Source organism: Podarcis liolepis (assembly GCF_965112155.1).
Source record: "Podarcis liolepis genome assembly, chromosome: 10".
Lineage (NCBI taxonomy): Eukaryota > Metazoa > Chordata > Lepidosauria > Squamata > Lacertidae > Podarcis > Podarcis liolepis.
Genome location: NC_139562.1, coordinates 32,661,910 through 32,680,892, shown reverse-complemented (window position 1 = coordinate 32,680,892; position 18,983 = coordinate 32,661,910). Strand labels below are relative to the sequence as shown.

The following is an 18,983-nucleotide window of genomic DNA, read 5'->3' as shown; positions in this document are numbered from 1 at the left end:
GTCATTAAAATTTTATTTCTTTGTTTTATTGTTTATTTCCTACATGTTTCTATCTTCTATTTTATTTACCATGGTCATTTTGAAATTTGAAAGGGCATGACCCCAGTGAGAAATGACTAATTGGTTATCTATATATTCCCTGAATTCTGAGATTACTTTTAGGGGAAGAGTCTATTATCTATGCAGAACTACAGGGGCTGATAATTAAGTTTGCTGATAATACCAGCTTCCTGTGCTGTTCTTTACATTAAGTATTAAGAGGTCAGGATATTTAGAGTGCCTTCCAGGATACATTTTAAGATAAGGCCTTGTACCAAGTTTAAAATAGTTAATTGAAGGGTATATTTTATATCAAGCTATGACAACTTTACTGGTGCCATGATCTACAGAAATAAACCACAGAAAAAGGTTCTAATTAGCACACGCCATTACAACATGTTTTAAAGAGTGAGTTCCAAAGAATGTTCTCTATAATCATGATTCCTGTTTCCAGTCCTGTACAGGCTTTTTCAGTCCATCTTGACCTCAGATATCAAGTTGATATTTTCTACTGTATTGATGGAAGTAGTTCAATTGGCATAGATTTTTAAAACAATTATCTTTTTATTATTTTGTAGTGTCTGCTACCCCTCTTAGTACTCCACAGACAGCTGTCAGTGGACCTCCCAAACCACAGACTCCTGTCACCTCTGCACCATTGACTTCTGGCTCCTTGTCAACTTCTGTTCTACCTGCGGCCAACACAGCAACAGTAGTCGGCACGAGTCAAGTGGCTGGTGGAAGCGCACAGCCAATGTCTGTTTCATTGCAGTCTTTGCCAGTAATACTGCATGTACCTGTTGCAATGTCCTCCCAGCCTCAGATCCTGCAAGGCCATACTGGTACTTTGGTTACTAACCAGCAATCTGGCAACGTGGAATTTATACCTGTACAAAGTCATTCTAATGTTGGCAACTTGACCAAAACTCCATTGTCTCTGTCATCGGCTAATTCAATAAAACCAAGCAGCTCATCTGTGCCCAGCTCTAACATTCAGAGGAACACTTCAGCCGGTGTTGGGTGTTCTATAGGGACAACTCTAGCTGTGCAGGCTGTATCAACAGCACACCCTGTTGCACAAGCCGCAAGGACTACTTTGGCTACTGTAAGCACATCAGGGGTGTATACTCCTCCCATCAATAGGAATTCCATACAGATGAAGATACCTCTGTCAGCCTTCAGCAGTACAACTCCTTCTGAAGCAAGCACTGCAGCAGCACCTAGAGTTGGTAAGTTTTATATGTCCACTGCACTTGCACTAGGGTAGAAAACTGGTGTATGGGGGAACATGTTGATTTTGAAAGAAAGCTGAACTTTCAGAGTTCCATATTTAGTACTCAGTTCACCATATATGATTGACAGTTAAGTGTTTGCAATGATTGCTGTTAAACTAAGTATATGTGTTATAAAGTACATTGCTTAATAGCCAATGAAATGTGGTGGTTTCTTGCCTCCTTCAGAGAGTCAAACATCCAGGTTGCTACTACCTTCGCTGCCACCAGCAGATACTTCAGCAAACAAAAAAGCACCTGAGGCACCTGCACAGGTAGGTTGGTTTTTATTTTTCTTTATATGGTTTCAGTTTCTTCCTCATTCAGTAAATCAACTTGGACGTTGTTACATTTTTAGCAAATACAGATTTTGTTTTTCAAAATGCTAGCAGAAAATTAATGTTACTAAAAAAATTATACCAGTATGTGACAGGTAGTTGATATACAAGATTATATTTATTTTATTTACCACTTACATGCCAAAATGACTTCATCTGTGAAAGAACACAGATCTTTAACTAAAGCTTGAAAAGCCCTAACACAATTGAACATAAACCTTATGTGTGCTCCACCTACATGCATGGGGGTCAGGAACGGAACCCCTGTGTGAAATGGTCACTGCTTGTATATGTACCCTAAATTATAAGAAGAGGTAAATGTGTGTTTATATGGAAGAACAAGAGACTCTGCAAGTTAAAAAGTTAACTCCTGTTATTGACTGTAAAAATTAACAACAAATATAAAGACAGCATTAAAATGAAAAAAGGCATTAAAAGGAGACTATGGATGCAGAGATTAAAAAAAATGCAAAAGCATTTTCTTTAGAACAGAAAAGATCTTAATTTAACATTTTAAAACTACAAGTGAGGAACTCAAACTATATCCTTGTCCTTTCTGTGTGTGGCGATTATTCTGTCTGCAGTGTTTCTTTCTGTCCCGGTAAGATGTTATGTCTTTCTTTCTACCAGTTGTTGCCATGGGCGAAGCTGATATTCCATTGTTGTTTCAAAAAATTATCCATTGCTCCGTCCCGTGCTTTGTTGTTTTGCAACTTTAACAACAGCTGCAAAAATGACTGTCCCAATAAATAACCCATTTTCACCATTTTCCCTCTGAGCCTGGGAAGAAGAGTGGTTTGTTGAACTGCAAATGATTCAGTAAATCTCAAATTCAAACTTTAAAGTCTTTGCAGTTGTTTATGTTCTGCAGTTTATGATCTCATCTTTCTAGCATGTGCCTGTACTTTAGTCCAATTAAACTAATTAACAGGAGAACCTCTGTTTTTTAATGGCGGAGGGTTTTCAGCAGGCTTTTGCACTCAGCGCCTCCCTGCCTCCCGCAATCCATGCCAAAGCGAGAGCCAGGTACCAAGACGAACTGCAAGTGAAGCCCATTCCCCCTTGTCCCTAGGGGGAATTTGCAAGGATAATTACCCTCAAGCATCCTTGTTTTTCCTTCGCCAACGATCTCCCCAGTCACGGGAGCTGCATCTATTCAGACCGGAACCGGAAGCCATCTTTGTACTAATATTAAAACATGTCTGTGCAGGCTTCCATAAACAATTTTTTTTATCGGGCACCAGAAGTAGCAGAACAAATGTACCTACCTAATACCAATAGGCAGGGAGTTCAAGTGTGTATGTTCTACCCCAGTGAAAGATTGGTTCCTCACAAGTGCAGAACAGACATCATGTGACAGTTATAAAACTGCCAGTTCCACATATCAAGTTGAGTGGGTGGGTATATATGGGTTAAAGCAAGTAAGATATGTGAGCTGAGTATCCAGCCCTTCTATACCATTGGACACATACTAGAAATGAAGTTACTAGTCTGCATTATCTCACGTAGATGAAAGATTTACAACCCTTTTCATTAATATTTTCTTTTCCTGATACTTGTATATATAGGCAAAGTGAGACAGAATGAAGCAGTTACTGGTCATTGGCCAAGCTAAATGTCTGCCTTGAAAGAACCATATTGAGCTGAACCAGGTCTCCAGTTAACCAACATCAATAAGACTAATACTTAGTAGTATTAGTAAGTACTAGTAGTTGGAAAGTATGGGACCTAATAAACATTCATAATATAAAAGAAAGTCACTTTATTTTAGATGCTGAAAAAGCATTTGACTAAGTGGAGAGTAAATAGAATATTTCAAAAGTTCTGTCCTTTATCTGTGTATTATACTATTAAAATAATAGCCTCAGATAGCATCTGAATCATTATCCATAGCAGTTAGAGAAACAGCAAAGTTCAAGGATTAAAATTGTACAATGGGCAGACAGTGTTTATTTGAATGACGATTTAGTAGTCTGGCCAACACAGATGAACTTCCATGCTAATAAATGCATTTTTAAAAATCCTATAAAATGGAACCAAATTGAGTTTGCCTGTCTGAAAGCACTCTCAGTCTACAGATTACCTGTAGAACTAAGGTGCTTATATTCAGATAATTTATTATTGATATTATTTTAGTAAAATTTGGTATTTACAATTTATTTTAATAATCAACATTTTTTTGCATCTTGCCTGGCAGTAGAAATGAGATAATAGACACCAAGAGCCACTCCCACTCCATCCTGGCAACCCTCACTCCATCATGACAACCCTCAGTCATCAGTTGTAATGTTGCACACAAGTGCCCTTGCAGAACATTATAGAACCAAATCTACCTCTCCCAAACACAGTGCATTAACATGCTTCCAGGAAGAGACTGCAGCACCTTTCCATCCACAACTCCTATGGCCAACATTTGGATGTTCCTTTTGTAGTATATGCTAACATTCTATAATATTTAAACATTTAAAAAAAACAAAAAAAAAATTTGTTTCCTTCCTTCTTAAAGAACTTGGAGTCCCATAAGCTGCCACATAATCTCTCTTCCTTTACTCTGCTTTAGATCTATGTGGCCCTCTGTATCTGCTTTAGATCTATGTGGCCCTCTGTATATGTAGAACAAACTACCTTAGTGATGTCTTTGGAAAAGTAAAGGACTTCCTTAAATTGTCTGCTCATTTCTATAGTTTCAGCTGTCAGATAAAACCCTTTAGATTTGTCAAGGCATTTGCTGGGATTTCTTGAGGTTGTTTTATGTTTTCTTGTGAAGATTTTAGATGTTATTGCATGCTACTTTTAAAACTTGTTGGAAAGGGAGTAGACAAACAAACAAACATTTGTCTTCCAGAGTGGAAAGGCCACAGGCAGTGGAGTAATTGATCTCACACTGGATGATGAAGATGATGGCTCTTCTCAAGGTAAGCCAGAAGATATGCATGACTAACTGGACATCTCCTGCTTTTTGGTAAATGTTAACTGCCAAAGATGATAAATATTTGCCAAGTCAAAAGATTCCATCAGACGGCACTATTGAAGTTTTAAACTTAAAATGCCATCCAGTTTTCTAGGCAGCAATTCTAATGTAGGTATTAGTAATATATTTGGGCAGTGTGTCTTACATCATTAAAGTATGTTCAAGTTTTGACAGATATCCTACCGTTCTGTTTGAATGTGTTTTCCATGAGTGTATAGGATTGTTCCCACCATCTGAACTTAGTGTTTAGATATTTGTTCTTACATGTTTCAATACTTCTATCTTCTAGTCCAAGCTGGCTTTGTGCCTCCTACCCTCACTTACAATGGAAAATATCAAACAAGATACTAACTTTCTCCCGTTTTTATATTTGATGAAATGTGCAGACATAGTGGATTCAGGTGTGAGACAGGCATGGTTTGGAGAAAACAGCTTTGCAGGCCACATTTGAACCCCTGGAAGGTCATGTTTGGCCTACAGGCTGGAGGTTTCCCATCCCTGGTTTAGAAGATGTAAATAAACAAGAGGACCTTGTAGAGCAGTACCCAATAATCCCTTAAACACGTGCATAATGGAACTATGAGCCTACAGTCATGTACATTTACTCCCATTGAAATTGGCTGGCATAATTATGTTTAATTAAATGCGGAATTTGCTGCCAGCGTATCTTGCTACATCCTATATTACTCTAAATAAAGCAGTTGACACCATGTCTTGAGGATGTCGAAATTTCATACAGATACTTGACTAGTGTAATATTCTTGAACTCTGGTCATTGCTGCCATTCACAGACATTCTGAAAACTTATAAAATGAAGCTACTACTACTGCTAGCCTTTATTGGCATAAGTTAAAATAGTAAAATCATAAAATCATCCAAAGTCATCCAAATTTTGTTATTACTACGTTAATAGAATGTGAGTTGGTAAGGGTTGCTCTCAAATGCAATATTTTGTCTGAGTCCAAGAATTTGGCGACCACCCCTTCAAATTGCGGGGATCGTCTAATCCTTTTCAGAATGCTATGAAAGTTCTGATCTGAGTTACGAGGCTTATTTGCTGGGTCGCATTGTATAGTCAGAAGTAAGGAGGAGTGGTCACTTTCTGTATGGACTCCAATAAGTAAAGGTACAGGACCCCTGGATGGTTAAGTCCAGTCAAAGGCAACTATGGGGTTGCAGTGCTCATCTTGCTTTCGGGCCGATAGAAGAAAAGTTAACATCAGAGTGTAGATTTAAAGAACAGATACATTAGTACACTATGACCCCTTGATGAGATAAAAGTAAACTCATCGTCACCAGGAAAGTTATGCAGTCCATTTGCATGGGCAATACAAAACTCCATAAGTTTTAACCCCCGTCTGTTCGTTAATCTATCCTTAGAGGAGCAGGAGATAGATAGTGGGGTAGGTATTATATCTATCCCTTCAAAGCCCAGTTAGGTTACAATATTTTGGTTGTTGGCCCCAATTTGAGCATTTAAAATGAAGCTGTGAACTGTACAGGTAAGATCCTTTAATTGGATGTTTTTATTTCATTGTAAAAACTGAAAGGAGAATCTGTGTTGCAATTGACTGCCACTTCAGCAAATTTTTCAGCAGTTTTTTAGCTGCTTGTTTCTGTTTATAATTGCACATTGATTTTTTTTCTTTCCTAAGCAGGTGGCAAGAAGCAGAACCAATCTATACCTGCATTGAGCCTGTCAACCCAGTCTTTAGCTCGTCCTCTGCAGCCAGTACAGACAAGCCCTCTCCAACAAGCAGGCATGCCAACAACTGGCCTGTCGCAGACAACCATACATGTTCTCCCCACAGGTAAGACTGCATAGCCTAGGGAAGGAAATAGTTCAGTATGGAAGGAGAGAGATTCCAGAACAGTGAATTGCCTCTTGGGTGCAGTATTTGCAGGCAGCTATAGAAAATGTTGTTTTTTTACACTTAAATGATGCCCAGAGGGGATAATGCATTAAAATATTGTTGACGTAGAGGGAACTACTATGAGAATGCCTGCTTAGCTCTGAAGAGCTTACATCCATTAATCACCAAAGGGATGGTGAACTTACAGACTGAGGTTCAGAAAATTAAAGGGGAGAAAGACATTTGTGTGTATGCACCAGACTGATCCATGTTCTGAAGAATCCAGTTGGGTTTTAAAAATTATTTTTTTACTGTAGTCATTCAGTAATTTTGAAAGCTATCTTTTTAATCTTTTCTTTATTCGGTAAATCACATTACTAAAATTTAAGTGTCAATGAACTATGAGAAATTGCTTGATTTGTATGCTTTGGTTTTGTGCAGCATACGCTTTCTAGGCTGAGGACATTTTATACTCTTTTGATTACAATTTTGCTTCTAGCCCAGACAACTCTGAATGTAACCCATCGTCCAGTGACTCAGACTCCTGCCAGGCTCCCAATACCAAGAGCCCCTGCTAACCATCAAGTAGTCTATACTACTCTTCCTACACCATCAGGACAGAATCCTGTGCGAACCACAGTCATGCAGAGCCCTAGTTTAAGGCAGGTCAACCCACAAAACTCTGGTAAGCTCATCTGTCAGAGAACGGTTTATATATTAGCAGATGTGCAGCTGTACCTTTGTTCAAATGGAGATGCCAATTTTGTTAGAATTAGACAAATATATTGAAGCAGAAAGCTTGCCCAGAAAGCAAGGTGCAAACATACATATTCAAAGCATTTTGAGATTGGACTTTAGGGTGTATATGATATCTGACTGTGTTTTTATAACATCCTATGTACATGTAAAAGAAAGTATAGTTATGGCAAGATTTAATACTATCTTTTTGTGTCTGCCAAATATTTTTTGTGATAGTTTGCAGTGTTAAGCAAATAAATGACCTAAACTCATCACAATGTATCATATTATTAACTTCTTTAACATATTGTGCCTTTGTGTATCGCTCTAGGTGTGACAGTACGAGTGCCTCAGACAACTGCGTATGTTGTAAACAATGGGCTAACCTTGGGATCTGGAGGACCTCAACTCACAGTTCACCATCGGCCAGCTCAAGTGCATTCAGTAAGCACCCGTGTCCAGTTGTTGAGATGAATGTTTGGAGAAGAGTTTATCTCCCATGTCATATATGCTATTGTTTTTTAGCAGTATCTGTTAGCAATTGGGGACTTGCATAGCTGGACAGTCACTACTTTAAATGGTCTTACAGTCATTCATTCATTCATTCATTCATTCATTCATTCATTTAAAATTATCCTACCTTTCTCAAAAGAGTTCTAGGTGGGAAACTATGATAAAACAATAAAAAACAAATTTAAAAAGAAAGTATGTATACACCATTATCGTGAAACCACACACTTAGGAATACTGTGTACATTTCTGGTTCATGTATCCTAAAAAGGATATTGTAAAGCTTGAAGTAGCACAGAAAGGGGCAACTATAATAATCGGTAGCTGGAGCAAGTCCTTAATGAGGAAAGATTACATCTTTGGAGGCTATGTCATTTAGGGGGAAAAGGTAAGTAAGGAGGGAAATAATAAAAGGGTAGAAAAATTACACCCTTTTGTATGTGTGGAGAAAATGAATAGATGAGTGAATTGTATAAGTGTGGAGAAAATGAATCAAAAACTTTCCCCTCTCTTCTAATACTAGAAATGAGGTTATCTAGTGTGGCTGCATGTGGGGAGATTCAGGGTGGACAAAATAGTGTTTCTTCACACAATACATTTACTCCCCACAAGGTGTAATATGCAGTGTCTACCGTTAGTCCCCATTGCATATTTGTCAGCTCTTCATTCTGAAGTAACACCACACACTGCAGCAGACTAATTTGGTTACTTTAAATGCAGCACTTTCTTGCATTTTTTTAGAATGATAAATTTTAGAGGAGTTGGGAGCCATTATGAAGCTTTTAGAGGGGCTGGATGTGGGTAAAGGGTTAGTTACCCCCACTTTGAAGAATAGGCCAATATTAAATAGGTTTCAGCCTTTACTCCTTTTGACTTCTCCACCTTGAAGCACATGAGTGTTTTATTGTCATTTCAGACTTGCTAGTTTTAAACGTAATCTTGCGTTTGCTGAGAATTGGTCTTGGGAATACTTGGATGGTAATATATGCATTTTGACAACAGGATGAGACAGTCTCCTCTGCCATCCTCATTGCGTCTCTTCATTATTCCTCAGGAGCCACTGCGGCCTGTGCATCCAGCCCCACTGCCAGAGGCCCCACAGCCATCACGCTTGCCTCCTGAAGCTGCCAACACCTCTCTGCCTCAGAAGCCACACCTGAAGCTAGCACGTGTAGAAAGTCAGAATGGCATAGTTCTATCCTGGAGTGTTTTGGAAGTGGACCGGAGCTGTGCCAGTGTGGATAGCTACCATCTGTATGCATACCATGAGGACCCCAGTGCTACTGTGCCCTCTCAGTGGAAAAAGATTGGGGAAGTAAAGGCCCTCCCCCTGCCTATGGCATGCACACTTACACAGTTTGTGTCTGGAAGCAAATACTATTTTGCAGTTCGTGCTAAAGACATCTACGGACGCTTTGGACCCTTCTGTGATCCCCAGTCAACAGATGTGATTGCTTCTCAAAGCAGTTAAACTTCAGACTCTGAAGGCTTCTCTTCTTGCCCCACAATTGTGGCTTACTCTGGTTTTGGGTTTATTCTCATGCATGAAACTCACTGTAAAAAATCCCCCCTGCAGGATTGTTTTGGACAGCAATGTCATACACTACACAAACTCCATAACCAAAACCAAAATAAATTCCTAGCCTGCAGTGGGAGAGCCTGTATTTCTGATAAGCTCTTGAAGTACGAAGTCCTCTCTCCTTCCCTCACAAGCTGCTCTGCCTGTTAAGCCGCAAGACAGTGACCCCTGGGAATTTGGCTTCCAGCTGACCTAGGCTGAAGAGGAGTGTCACGCACAGGCCAAAGGGCAGGAGGAGTGTTCAAGGGCCAGGTTAGGAGGGAAGTCAGGATTCAGGGTCTTGCTTTCTTTTGTTTTGGAACAGTGACTAGTCTTACAAGGCACAGCTTGCTTTCTAGAAGGCAAAAGACCTTGTATGTGGCCAGTGCTTGAGAAATGTGTGTCTGCTTATTTGAGGGGTGGGGGATTAAGCAGCCCTCTGGCTGGTTTGTAGAATACTTGCCACCAAAACCAGGGAACATTCTGAAGCCAGTCTGAAAACAGATTTATAGAAAACTTCCAATTGCATTTCCAATAGTTTCCTGATCCTCATCTCTATGTCCTCTTTTTTAAAAAAGATTTATTTGTGCCTTAAAACAATAATTTCAAAAGTAAATGTAGTCACACATCATGTGCGCCCTTTCTTCTTTTGCTCTTTCTTTTTAGCCCCAGAGTGTCATAACCTTCCCTTATAGATTCCCCAAAAGTGTAGCACACAAAACCTTCCTGAGTTAATTCCCACTTGAGATCATTCAGGCCATCATTTAACCTGCTAGTTCTGACTGGTCTGTGAAGTTGGGTCATGCAGACAGTATTTGACAATTCTCCTTGGGAAGTTGGTGTGCCCTGTGGATTGGCCAAAGGAGATGTGGGCAGCCTAAGACACTTCCTTCTCCTCACATACATGAACACTTTTTGCTATGCTAAGCCAATCTGATAAGGTCGCTTAAAAGAAAGCAATCAGCTCAATCTTCTAATAGAACCTTTCATTCTTTCAATGGCTGAGCCAACACAATATACAGTACCTCCACGTCCTTACATCCCAACAAGAGTTAGTGCCCACCACGAACACTTGAACCACATCTGACAGATGTTGAAGAAAGTTTCACTATGCCGTCTTCCAGAGAAAAGCAGCGCATCTATTGTCTTCCTGGTGTATCAGCTCCAGTTGGGAAGTGGGTGGCAGCTGTTCCCACTTCATTGACTGACCAGGGTCCAGCAGTTTCCTTAACTTGTTACTTCAAATCTGATAAGAGTTGAAACTGAAATTTAAGGTTTGTAAGAGGATGGTCTAAAGTTTGTTGATGCTGTATGTTTTGGAAAGACAGGGTCTTAATTCTCTCATTGTGAGAACACAAAGTAAATTTCCTTACATTTTTTATATGGTATGCCTTATGTCCTCCGAGTTATATTCGTTTTGAGTGACATGAAAGCTTTTCTTGTAAATTTCTGGCTTACCTATCTAATGACTAAAGTCAAGAACTGTCTTAGAGCTAGATCGTATGTATATGGAATACTTCACCCCCAAAGCAAACAGCTGGCATTTCAACACTTTGTCTCACTTTCCTAACAGTGATGCAATCACCTACAAAAATGATATTTTTTTAGGGCCACCTCTAATTTTAATAAGTATAATGTGGGGGGGAGGGGCAGAATCAACTCCCATTGGAAGTATACCAAAAACCAAGGGAGAATTTCATTACAAAAATAGTTTTATTGGGGAAGGGGCTTACCACTCTGCTGTTGACTCAACAATATCAGTTATGTGTAGCCAAAGATGTAGTTTATTATCTGCACTGGGTCCTTAGCGCTGGAGAAGTTCCTCTTCACTTTTTTTATTGAACTTGGGCAATAAAGTCAAGCCTGGGTGCAACTTGAAGAGAAATGTGTTTTTGTAGGGCTTGTAACACTGGAGGAAGCTGGGTCACATTCTATTCAAGACCTTGCCACCGGAAAGGGAAAAAAATACGGATGAACATTCCCTAAATATATGCAGGAGAAAAATGTGAACCCTAGTCTGAGAAAAGTACATCTGGATACTTTGTACCTCTTGCCCCTTGTTATGGCGATACAGCAGATAATTAGCTAAGATTTTACTGTTGCTTACTCTTCTTTCTCTAGGACTAGATACTATTCCATTATCAATCAGCTATAAGGTGTACTAATTACAGCGTCTGTTAAGTTAGATCCAAGATGCGTACCTTGGGACTTTGTCTTTAGATCTGTGAATAGAAAATGGCAGTGAGGGTGGGACTTGCACTTTCTCAAGCAGAATTGATCTGGTCAGGCAAATTATGTAGGGCACCACAAAGGGAAAGGCAGAAGCAGGCTTTAATTGAGTTAGTTGTCAACAAGTGCTCATAATTAGTGACTTTTTGGCCTTGTATCTGGTGCTGTATTTCTTTTTTGCTTTTGCCCCAAAGAAATGAGAGTTTACAAATCTTTATAACAGACATTGGAAAATAATATTTCCTTTTTATCAAAGTATTATAAGCTAAACTGGATTGCACAAATACCAAGCTGCAGAGTCATTGGAATTTTACTACTCTGTGCTTATTGAGAAACTGTTCAGCTCAGCACTCTCTCTGTGTGTTATGGATTAGGCAAACCTAAAGTTCTTAAAGAAAAGAAAGGGGGCAGGGAGGGATTTCAGCGTCCACACTTTCCTGTGTCAGTATTTCTCCCACCCACCCACCGCGTTTTCCTTACTGCAGTATATGGCTGGCCCATGTTTGAAAATTCTGTTTTCTACTTCTATTTAAATGTGATACTGAAGTATGTCTCCATCTGTATTTCTGCTGTTTTCTCTTCTTTGCCTTTAATACTTGAGAATCCTTGTTCTAGTTAGTAACAAGTTCCATGTCTTAGGAAAGGACAAGTGAAATGTTTTCACTGTTTAAAATTAGAAAGTGGTGTGACTATTGCTGCTAAATTATTGTGAGTCCCTTAGGTTAACTTGTTTGTTTGTCTCTCCCATTTTATTTCTCAGATTACAGCTAGAAGGCCTTTTCAGGAAGACCTCAGTGGCTAGGAGACTGGAGACTTGGAAGGGGTGGGGTGTACAGCATACATTTTTCTGTACTTGACACTTAATGGGGAAAGCTGGTTGGCAAGTGTTCTCTGAACTTAAAAAGAAGTTTGTTCTTCAGGGATTGCTGAAGCACTAAGATTAGTTCTGGGCTGCATTTTCAGCATGATTACAGTGCTACTTAAGGTACATTTTGCACGAAAGGGACTCATGAGAAATAGTGGCAAAGCTGTTGGTGTTTGGGATATTGCTGGGATGATGCAAGTTGTGCTGCAATAAATCACATTGGTTCACCTTTTCATTTAAAGCTCTGTTGAATACTAAGTGGTCTGTGATCTGAGAACCCATGTTACATGTAAGGTCAGCCTATAAGTACCTTGTTCCCTCAAATTGCCACATTACAGTATTAAGTAGGAGAGCTACAATTGCAGTACACAAAAGTCTAGATGGAACCCCTTTAGTATTTTTATTCAGTCAACAGCAAAAAATACCGAAAGCTTGATATATTGAAAATACTGCTTTCTTTTAGTGTGTTTTGGCACACAGTGTTTTGTTAACACAAAGGAAAGTCTTTTAGTATTGCCAAAAACAAGTGATCCCATCCTTCTTGGAACCAGTTTTATGTCGAGAGGTGAATGTAGACATGAGTACAAATTAAAATGTGATATTTTATCATTGAATTTAATCAATATTTTATAACACATGGTTTCTCACATTATTGTGCTGGCTTTCCCTGTTTGAAAATATATTTTAAGTGCTGTCTAAGTTGAAGTTTTATCTGTAAATAAAGTAATTGGACAGCGAAAACCTTGAGGTACTTGTTGGACTTCAGTAACTTATCAGCCACTGGCAAATAAACTCCTACAAAACTCCTTATAAAAACTTGCACTCTTTTTTCCCTTTTTCTTTCTACAGAAGAACGTGTAAATAAAGATAATGTAGGACGCACCAAAAAGTCCATTTTGAGCAGGGAAATGGCAAGTTCTCCAAGACTTTTGTATGCATTGTAGATTAGTGTCTGTATACGTGTTAATTGTAGTGGGGTTTTGTCTGACAAGCCTGAGATTTATACTTTGAAATAAACTACTGGGTTTTTAACCTTCGGCGTCTTGTGTGGTTGGTTCTCATCAAGGCAGTACTGCATTGTTTTTAAAAAGCTGACCACAAGCCTTTCTATGACAGCAACTTGACCTGTGTTCAAGGCTCCCCACTCCTTTTTTTCTCTTAACTTTTTTTCTCTTAACATTCGTTTTCTTTAAGGGCACATATTGCACTGGGTTCTTTGGTAAAATTATGTGTGTACTAATAAGCTAAATATATTGAATTTATTTTTAATAGTCAAATGTGAAATGTTATATCTAGCAATGACGCAAATAAAAATGTAGGGAGGCAGACACAAAAATTTGTTGTTACACTTCATTTTGAATACCTCTCTATTTAAAAATATTTACTTACCTGTTCAAACATCTATTTGGTTCTTTACTTTTAAATATTTTAACAAGCTGGTGTGTTGTTTCTTCACTTAAAAAAATACGCTGCAATAGCGAGGAATATCTTGTCTTCCACAACTGACACAAGGGCCAACTAATCAGTGTTGAAATGTAGCTTCTGCGCAAACTAAGAGGCTTCACCAAAGTCGATTCCAGGGAAGAAGATTGTACAAGGAGGACTCTTAAATCAAGTCAGGCCATTGGCCCATCTAGTTCAGTATTCTCCATACTGATTGGCAAGCTGCTTGTGTTATGCTACTCTCCAGCAAAAATATAGGAAATGCTTCACATCCTTTTTTCTGATTACTTGGCAACAGTTACCTATGTGATGTCAAAAACAGTGCCTCCATATCTGCCTAATAACCCTTAGAACATCACCTCAGCATTTTGCTTCCTAGTGGTCTTTATACTTTCCCAATTGACTTAGCTTTTGGTTTTGGTTTTTAATGAAAACAGCCCAGGCCTCCTGCAGAAATGAACATGAAAATGAACTCATTTAAAATTCTACCACAAAATGAACTTGATTCACATGGATATTATGGATATCCTTTCAGGCGTAGTTCAGCTAGATCATTCTGGGTTAAGTGTTGTGTTTTTCAAGCTGCCTTGCAGGAAACTAGAGTTTCCTTACAAGCTCATCAGAGTTTAGACAAAGTATCCTGAAAGACAGCTCTCTTTACCAGTCCTCTGCAATGTCTAGCTGTAAAGAAATGCTTGGCAGTTTTTTAGAATGTTGTTCATGTAGGATGAATAATAGAATTGTAGAATTGTACAGCTGGACATCCAGGGTTATTGAGGGTTATTGAGTCCAACATCCTGCAATGCAGGAATCTTAGCAAAAGGATCCATGACAGATGGCCATCAAACCACCTTCTGAGGGAGACCATTCCACTCTTGAGCAGCTCTTACCGTGAGAAAGTTCTTCTTGATGTTTAGTTGGAATTTCTTGTAATATGAAGTCATTGCTTCGGGTCCCAGTCTCCGGCGCAGAAGAAAACAAGCTTGTTCCATCTTCCACGTGACAGCCCTTTAGATATTTGAAGATGGCTATCAAATCTCCCTCTCAGTCCCCCCTTTTCTAGGCTGAATATACCCAACTCCCTCAACTGTTGGAAGGATTGGTTTACATATCCTTGATCATATTTGTTGCCCTCCTCTGCACATGTTCCAGCTTGTCAATGTCCTTCTTGAATTGTTGCACCCAGAACTGCAGATGACTCCAGGTGGGGTCTGACCAAGGCAGAATAGAGTGGCGAGAATGGACTCCATGAGTACAGCCAGGATTTCTTTGGGCAGGGGGAAGGGCAGGCTTTCAGTATGCATAGACTAGTCTGTCTATGAAAAAGCTAGAAGTTTCTCCCATCTCCAGCTGCGTATAGATTCAGACAGTGTATGTTGGTCCATTACAGCAAATGGGGCCCTACCCCACCAACCTCAGCCTGCCTTCAGTCAGCCCCCATCTGCCTGCCTTCTTGCTCCCAGAAGATAGCTTCCTCTTCCTCTTTCAACTCAGTATTGACTCTTGCAGAACTCAGCAGGAATTAGGAAGAGGACAAGACCTGAATTGGTTGGCTCTGGCGCCACCTATTATTAGACTCCCTGCCTTCTGTCCTACCAATGCCAATAAGCACCAGTCACCATTGCATTCAGCCAAGCAAGAGGTATTGTCATAGTTCAAAGACACATTCCATACTGGCAAAAGCCCTCAAGCAAGGGGCAGAACAGGAGAAGAAAAGAGAATGTGAAGAAAAAAGGATGCGTGAGCAAGTCTTGATTGGATGGAGGGTGGCCTCTGGGCTGGGATTCCCTTCCCCTGGCTTCGCCTACTTGTTGCTTTATTTGTTGAGGAACACACCGATCCCTTGTGAGACAGCAGAAGAAAAGACAATCATAGTAGTCTTTGGATCCCCTATACTAGGGGATAAATTTGTAGGTGCTGCCTATTATTGCTATTTTGTTGTTTTATTGTATTGCTTTTAAGTGACACCTGTAAGGTATAAAATGCAGTAAACTATTTAAGTCACTTGGGGCCAAATTGGCTAGCAATACCTAGTGGGGAGAAGCAGGAACTCTTCCTTGATCTCCTTGTAGAAAATGGTGGGATATAAATGCAATTAATGAATAAGTAAGTGTTTGAAAATTATGTAACCCAGAGTCCCATTATTGGGTTGTGAGCTCATCACTATCCTGCAGCCTTTTCAGGGGCCCCCTTAGGTAGCACATGGACTTAAAGGATGAAAGCTGTGTTGAAGCAAACTAGGTAACTTTGAGCTGGAGGTCCTGTCTCAGTCTAACCTACTTCACAGGGGTGTTGTGAGGGTATGCAACAAGGAGAAAGAACCACCTCCAGCACATTGGAGTGAAAGTCAGATACAAATGAAATAGATATTCCCTGTGATGTCTACCTTGCATGTGCTGCCAATGTAGTGAAGGAAAACCCGACCTAACATTTGAGAGGTTCAAAGGCTGAAAAGTCTACCCGTTTAGCAACTTGCCTGCCTAACAAATGACAGAGGACTTCAAATCATTTGCAATAAGCCATTCTGAATGTCAACTTGCTGGCTTCTTGTCTGATGCTTCGATAAACGAGGCATCTTTAACAATTTACACTATGGGCTACTTTGCCTTTAAGGGTCACTAGATACTCATTTGCCTGTAAAAGGTTGTAGCTTCAATCCCAGGAGAGACCTGGGTCTGAAACCTTGGAGAGCTTCCACCTACTATTGAGAGTGTAGACAAGTGCTGAGCTAGGTGAGGAATGTGACAAGCTTTTTGCCCAAGTGTCTTTATTTTACTAGGTTTTGTGTTGGCTTCATGTTTCCTCCTCTTTTATAAGGGAAAAACAAAGACCCTACATAGACCATATTGAAGAGGTGTAGGAGAGGAAGAAGCAAAGTGAGACAAATAGAAAGGAAAGGGGGATGCCAGGCAGGCGGACAAGACAGGCTGTGTTAAATGCAGCTGTGATGTCTGGAAGAGCAGCCATCACTGCAACAGCAGTTCCTCCCATGGGGGCAGTGTCTGGGTGGAGTTCAAGCCCTCCTGGCCTGAATGTATGCCTAGAGACGCCATAGATGACTTAAAGAAGACGGGCCTAATGTGCAAAATAAATCTCTTGGCAATAGGAACTTCTGAAAGCAATACTTTCCTCATTCTCTGTGAACCTTAGTTAGCCAAAAACACATTTTTCCTCCATGCAAGAGGCCGGGGGCAGGGGGGAAATCCCAATGTTTGCAGAAACACAAAACAAACAAAACCCAAATGGCAGAGGATCCCAAAACAGACCAATAGGAGCTGAATATGATCGGTTGCTAGCTGGTGGTTGAAGCAGTGGGGGACAGGAAAGGAGGGCAGGGGAGAGAAAATGCTTAAGGCAGTTCTAATCGAAATATAGTTGGAAGCTGCAATTTAATATTGTGCAAGATTGCAGTATATATCAACAACAGATATATGTTCCACTTCTAGGGTATGTATTTTACCTAATATTGAAGTCTCATTACATCTGTGATAATGTCCAGAAGGGTAGCTGGGTTAGTCTGTTGTACCATCACTGTAGAAAGTAACAAGTTAATTAAGGCACAACAATGAATTTATATCTATCTACCGTATTTTTCGCCCCATAGGACGCACCGGCCCATAGGATGCACCTAGTTTTGGGGGGAGGAAATAAAGGGGGGGGAACTATTCCCCCCCCCAGGTGCGCTGCGCTAAGCCCGAAGCTTCTGGGTGCAGGCAAGCTCTCCGCTAGCCCTGGGAGAGCTGGGTCTCCCACGGCTAGCGGATAGCTTCCTGAAGCCTGGAGAGCGAGAGGGGTCGGTGTGCACTGACCCCCCTCGCTCTCCAGGCTTCAGCGAAAGCCTGCATTCGCCCCATAGGACGCACACACATTTCCCCTTCATTTTTGGAGGGGGGAAAGTGCGTCTTATACGGCGAAAAACACAGTAATAAAAAGTCCAGACCTGTTTTAAGGAATAAAGAGACTTTGTTTTTCCATCTGAATAGAGGAAAAATATTCAAATTTACTGAATTAAAACTAATTTATTAGTTTATATATCACGGGAGGACTAGAGGTCTTGAGATATGTGTTAGGACTGCCATAAATTTGCTTGGATATCTTCAGACTGTAGGACACATGAGATTCTGCTGCCACCTAGTGGCTTCTATAGACAATGCAAGAGCCAATCAAAGCAGAGCATGAAAACTCTGCTGTCCTACCTGGTGCTTGCTGGTCTTTTTGTTCAGGTTCCAACCTGCAGGGGATTTTGAAGACCTGGAACTTCACTGGAAGGAAGGACTGTTTGAATGTTTCAAATGTTTGAAATTTGTGTGACGATATTCTCTCCTTTGCTTTAGTTGAAATAAAATCGTTCTGCAAGAGCCGCAGGTGCTCAGTCACAACGCGTCTGTGCAATTTACGCTGCCAAATGTCAAAAAGATAATTCCTGTTCTGTGTTGAGGAGTGATCACTATAGTCAAGAACACAAAGCGAAATCAGAGAGCCGAGAGGCAGGTACATCCAGCTGTGTACCCAAAGGAGTCTTCTAATTACACCAGAAACCATATTTTACCGCTTCTCCGTAAGTATTGTTCTGGCATGGAACCAAGTGTAGCTTTTCAGAGATGCTATACAAAGCCAGGAGCCCAGCACAGCTGAAAGTACACAACTGTGTAGAAAACATAGGGTAGATTCAAGCAACCTCCCTGTGCCCATCAGACGCTTGCTTTCAGAGCAGCTGTGTAGTGAGCTCCTTTTTCAAGCTAGGTTGCGTAAAGGGGTGAAATTGGCTGGGAAGCTTTGTGATTGTCATGCTCTGGACAAGTTGCCAAAATCCAGCATCCTGAAAGCTGACCTGTGGGTGGTATTCCTCTCCTCGCACAGCTGTCTCTGTATTAGGGGTGTGGAGAAGCAAATAGGTCCAGTGTGTTCCGTGTATGCCCAATGTTTTTTCGACAGCTGCAACACAACTTTTCTTGCTTGTTGCATGACTATGTTGAAGATACAGAAAACAGGCTTGATTTGTATTCCACTGAAAGAGAAGGAGCATTATTCTTGCAGCCATTTCCTTGGTCAGTAGCTTTAAATGCCCCAAAACACTCATACAAAATTCTGCATTAAGAAAAGCTGAAATTTGCAACTTGGATTAAATTAAGGTTTTGTAAACAGAGCCTTATTAGTTTGGGCACGTG

The 18,983-nt window shown here is 40.3% G+C and overlaps 1 protein-coding gene across 15 annotated transcripts in view; it reads left to right on the top strand.

Moving 5' to 3' along the window:
• ATF7IP (activating transcription factor 7 interacting protein) overlaps window positions 1-13,404 on the top strand; it is a 64,771-nt gene extending 51,367 nt beyond the window's left edge. For 8 of the 15 annotated variants that reach the window (XM_083462745.1, XM_083462744.1, XM_083462738.1 and 5 more), the window contains exons 9-15: window positions 618-1,268; window positions 1,500-1,585; window positions 4,494-4,563; window positions 6,275-6,430; window positions 6,972-7,157; window positions 7,542-7,654; window positions 8,775-13,404. In XM_083462745.1, coding sequence (XP_083318871.1) covers window positions 618-1,268; window positions 1,500-1,585; window positions 4,494-4,563; window positions 6,275-6,430; window positions 6,972-7,157; window positions 7,542-7,654; window positions 8,775-9,191 — 1,679 coding nt within the window. In that variant the 3' untranslated portion in view covers window positions 9,192-13,404. The remainder of the gene's footprint in view (window positions 1-617; window positions 1,269-1,499; window positions 1,586-4,493; window positions 4,564-6,274; window positions 6,431-6,971; window positions 7,158-7,541; window positions 7,655-8,774) is intronic. The other 7 variants (XR_014516464.1, XR_014516465.1, XR_014516466.1 and 4 more) reach the window with 3 other exon arrangements.
• Window positions 13,405-18,983: the final 5,579 nt, after the last annotated feature.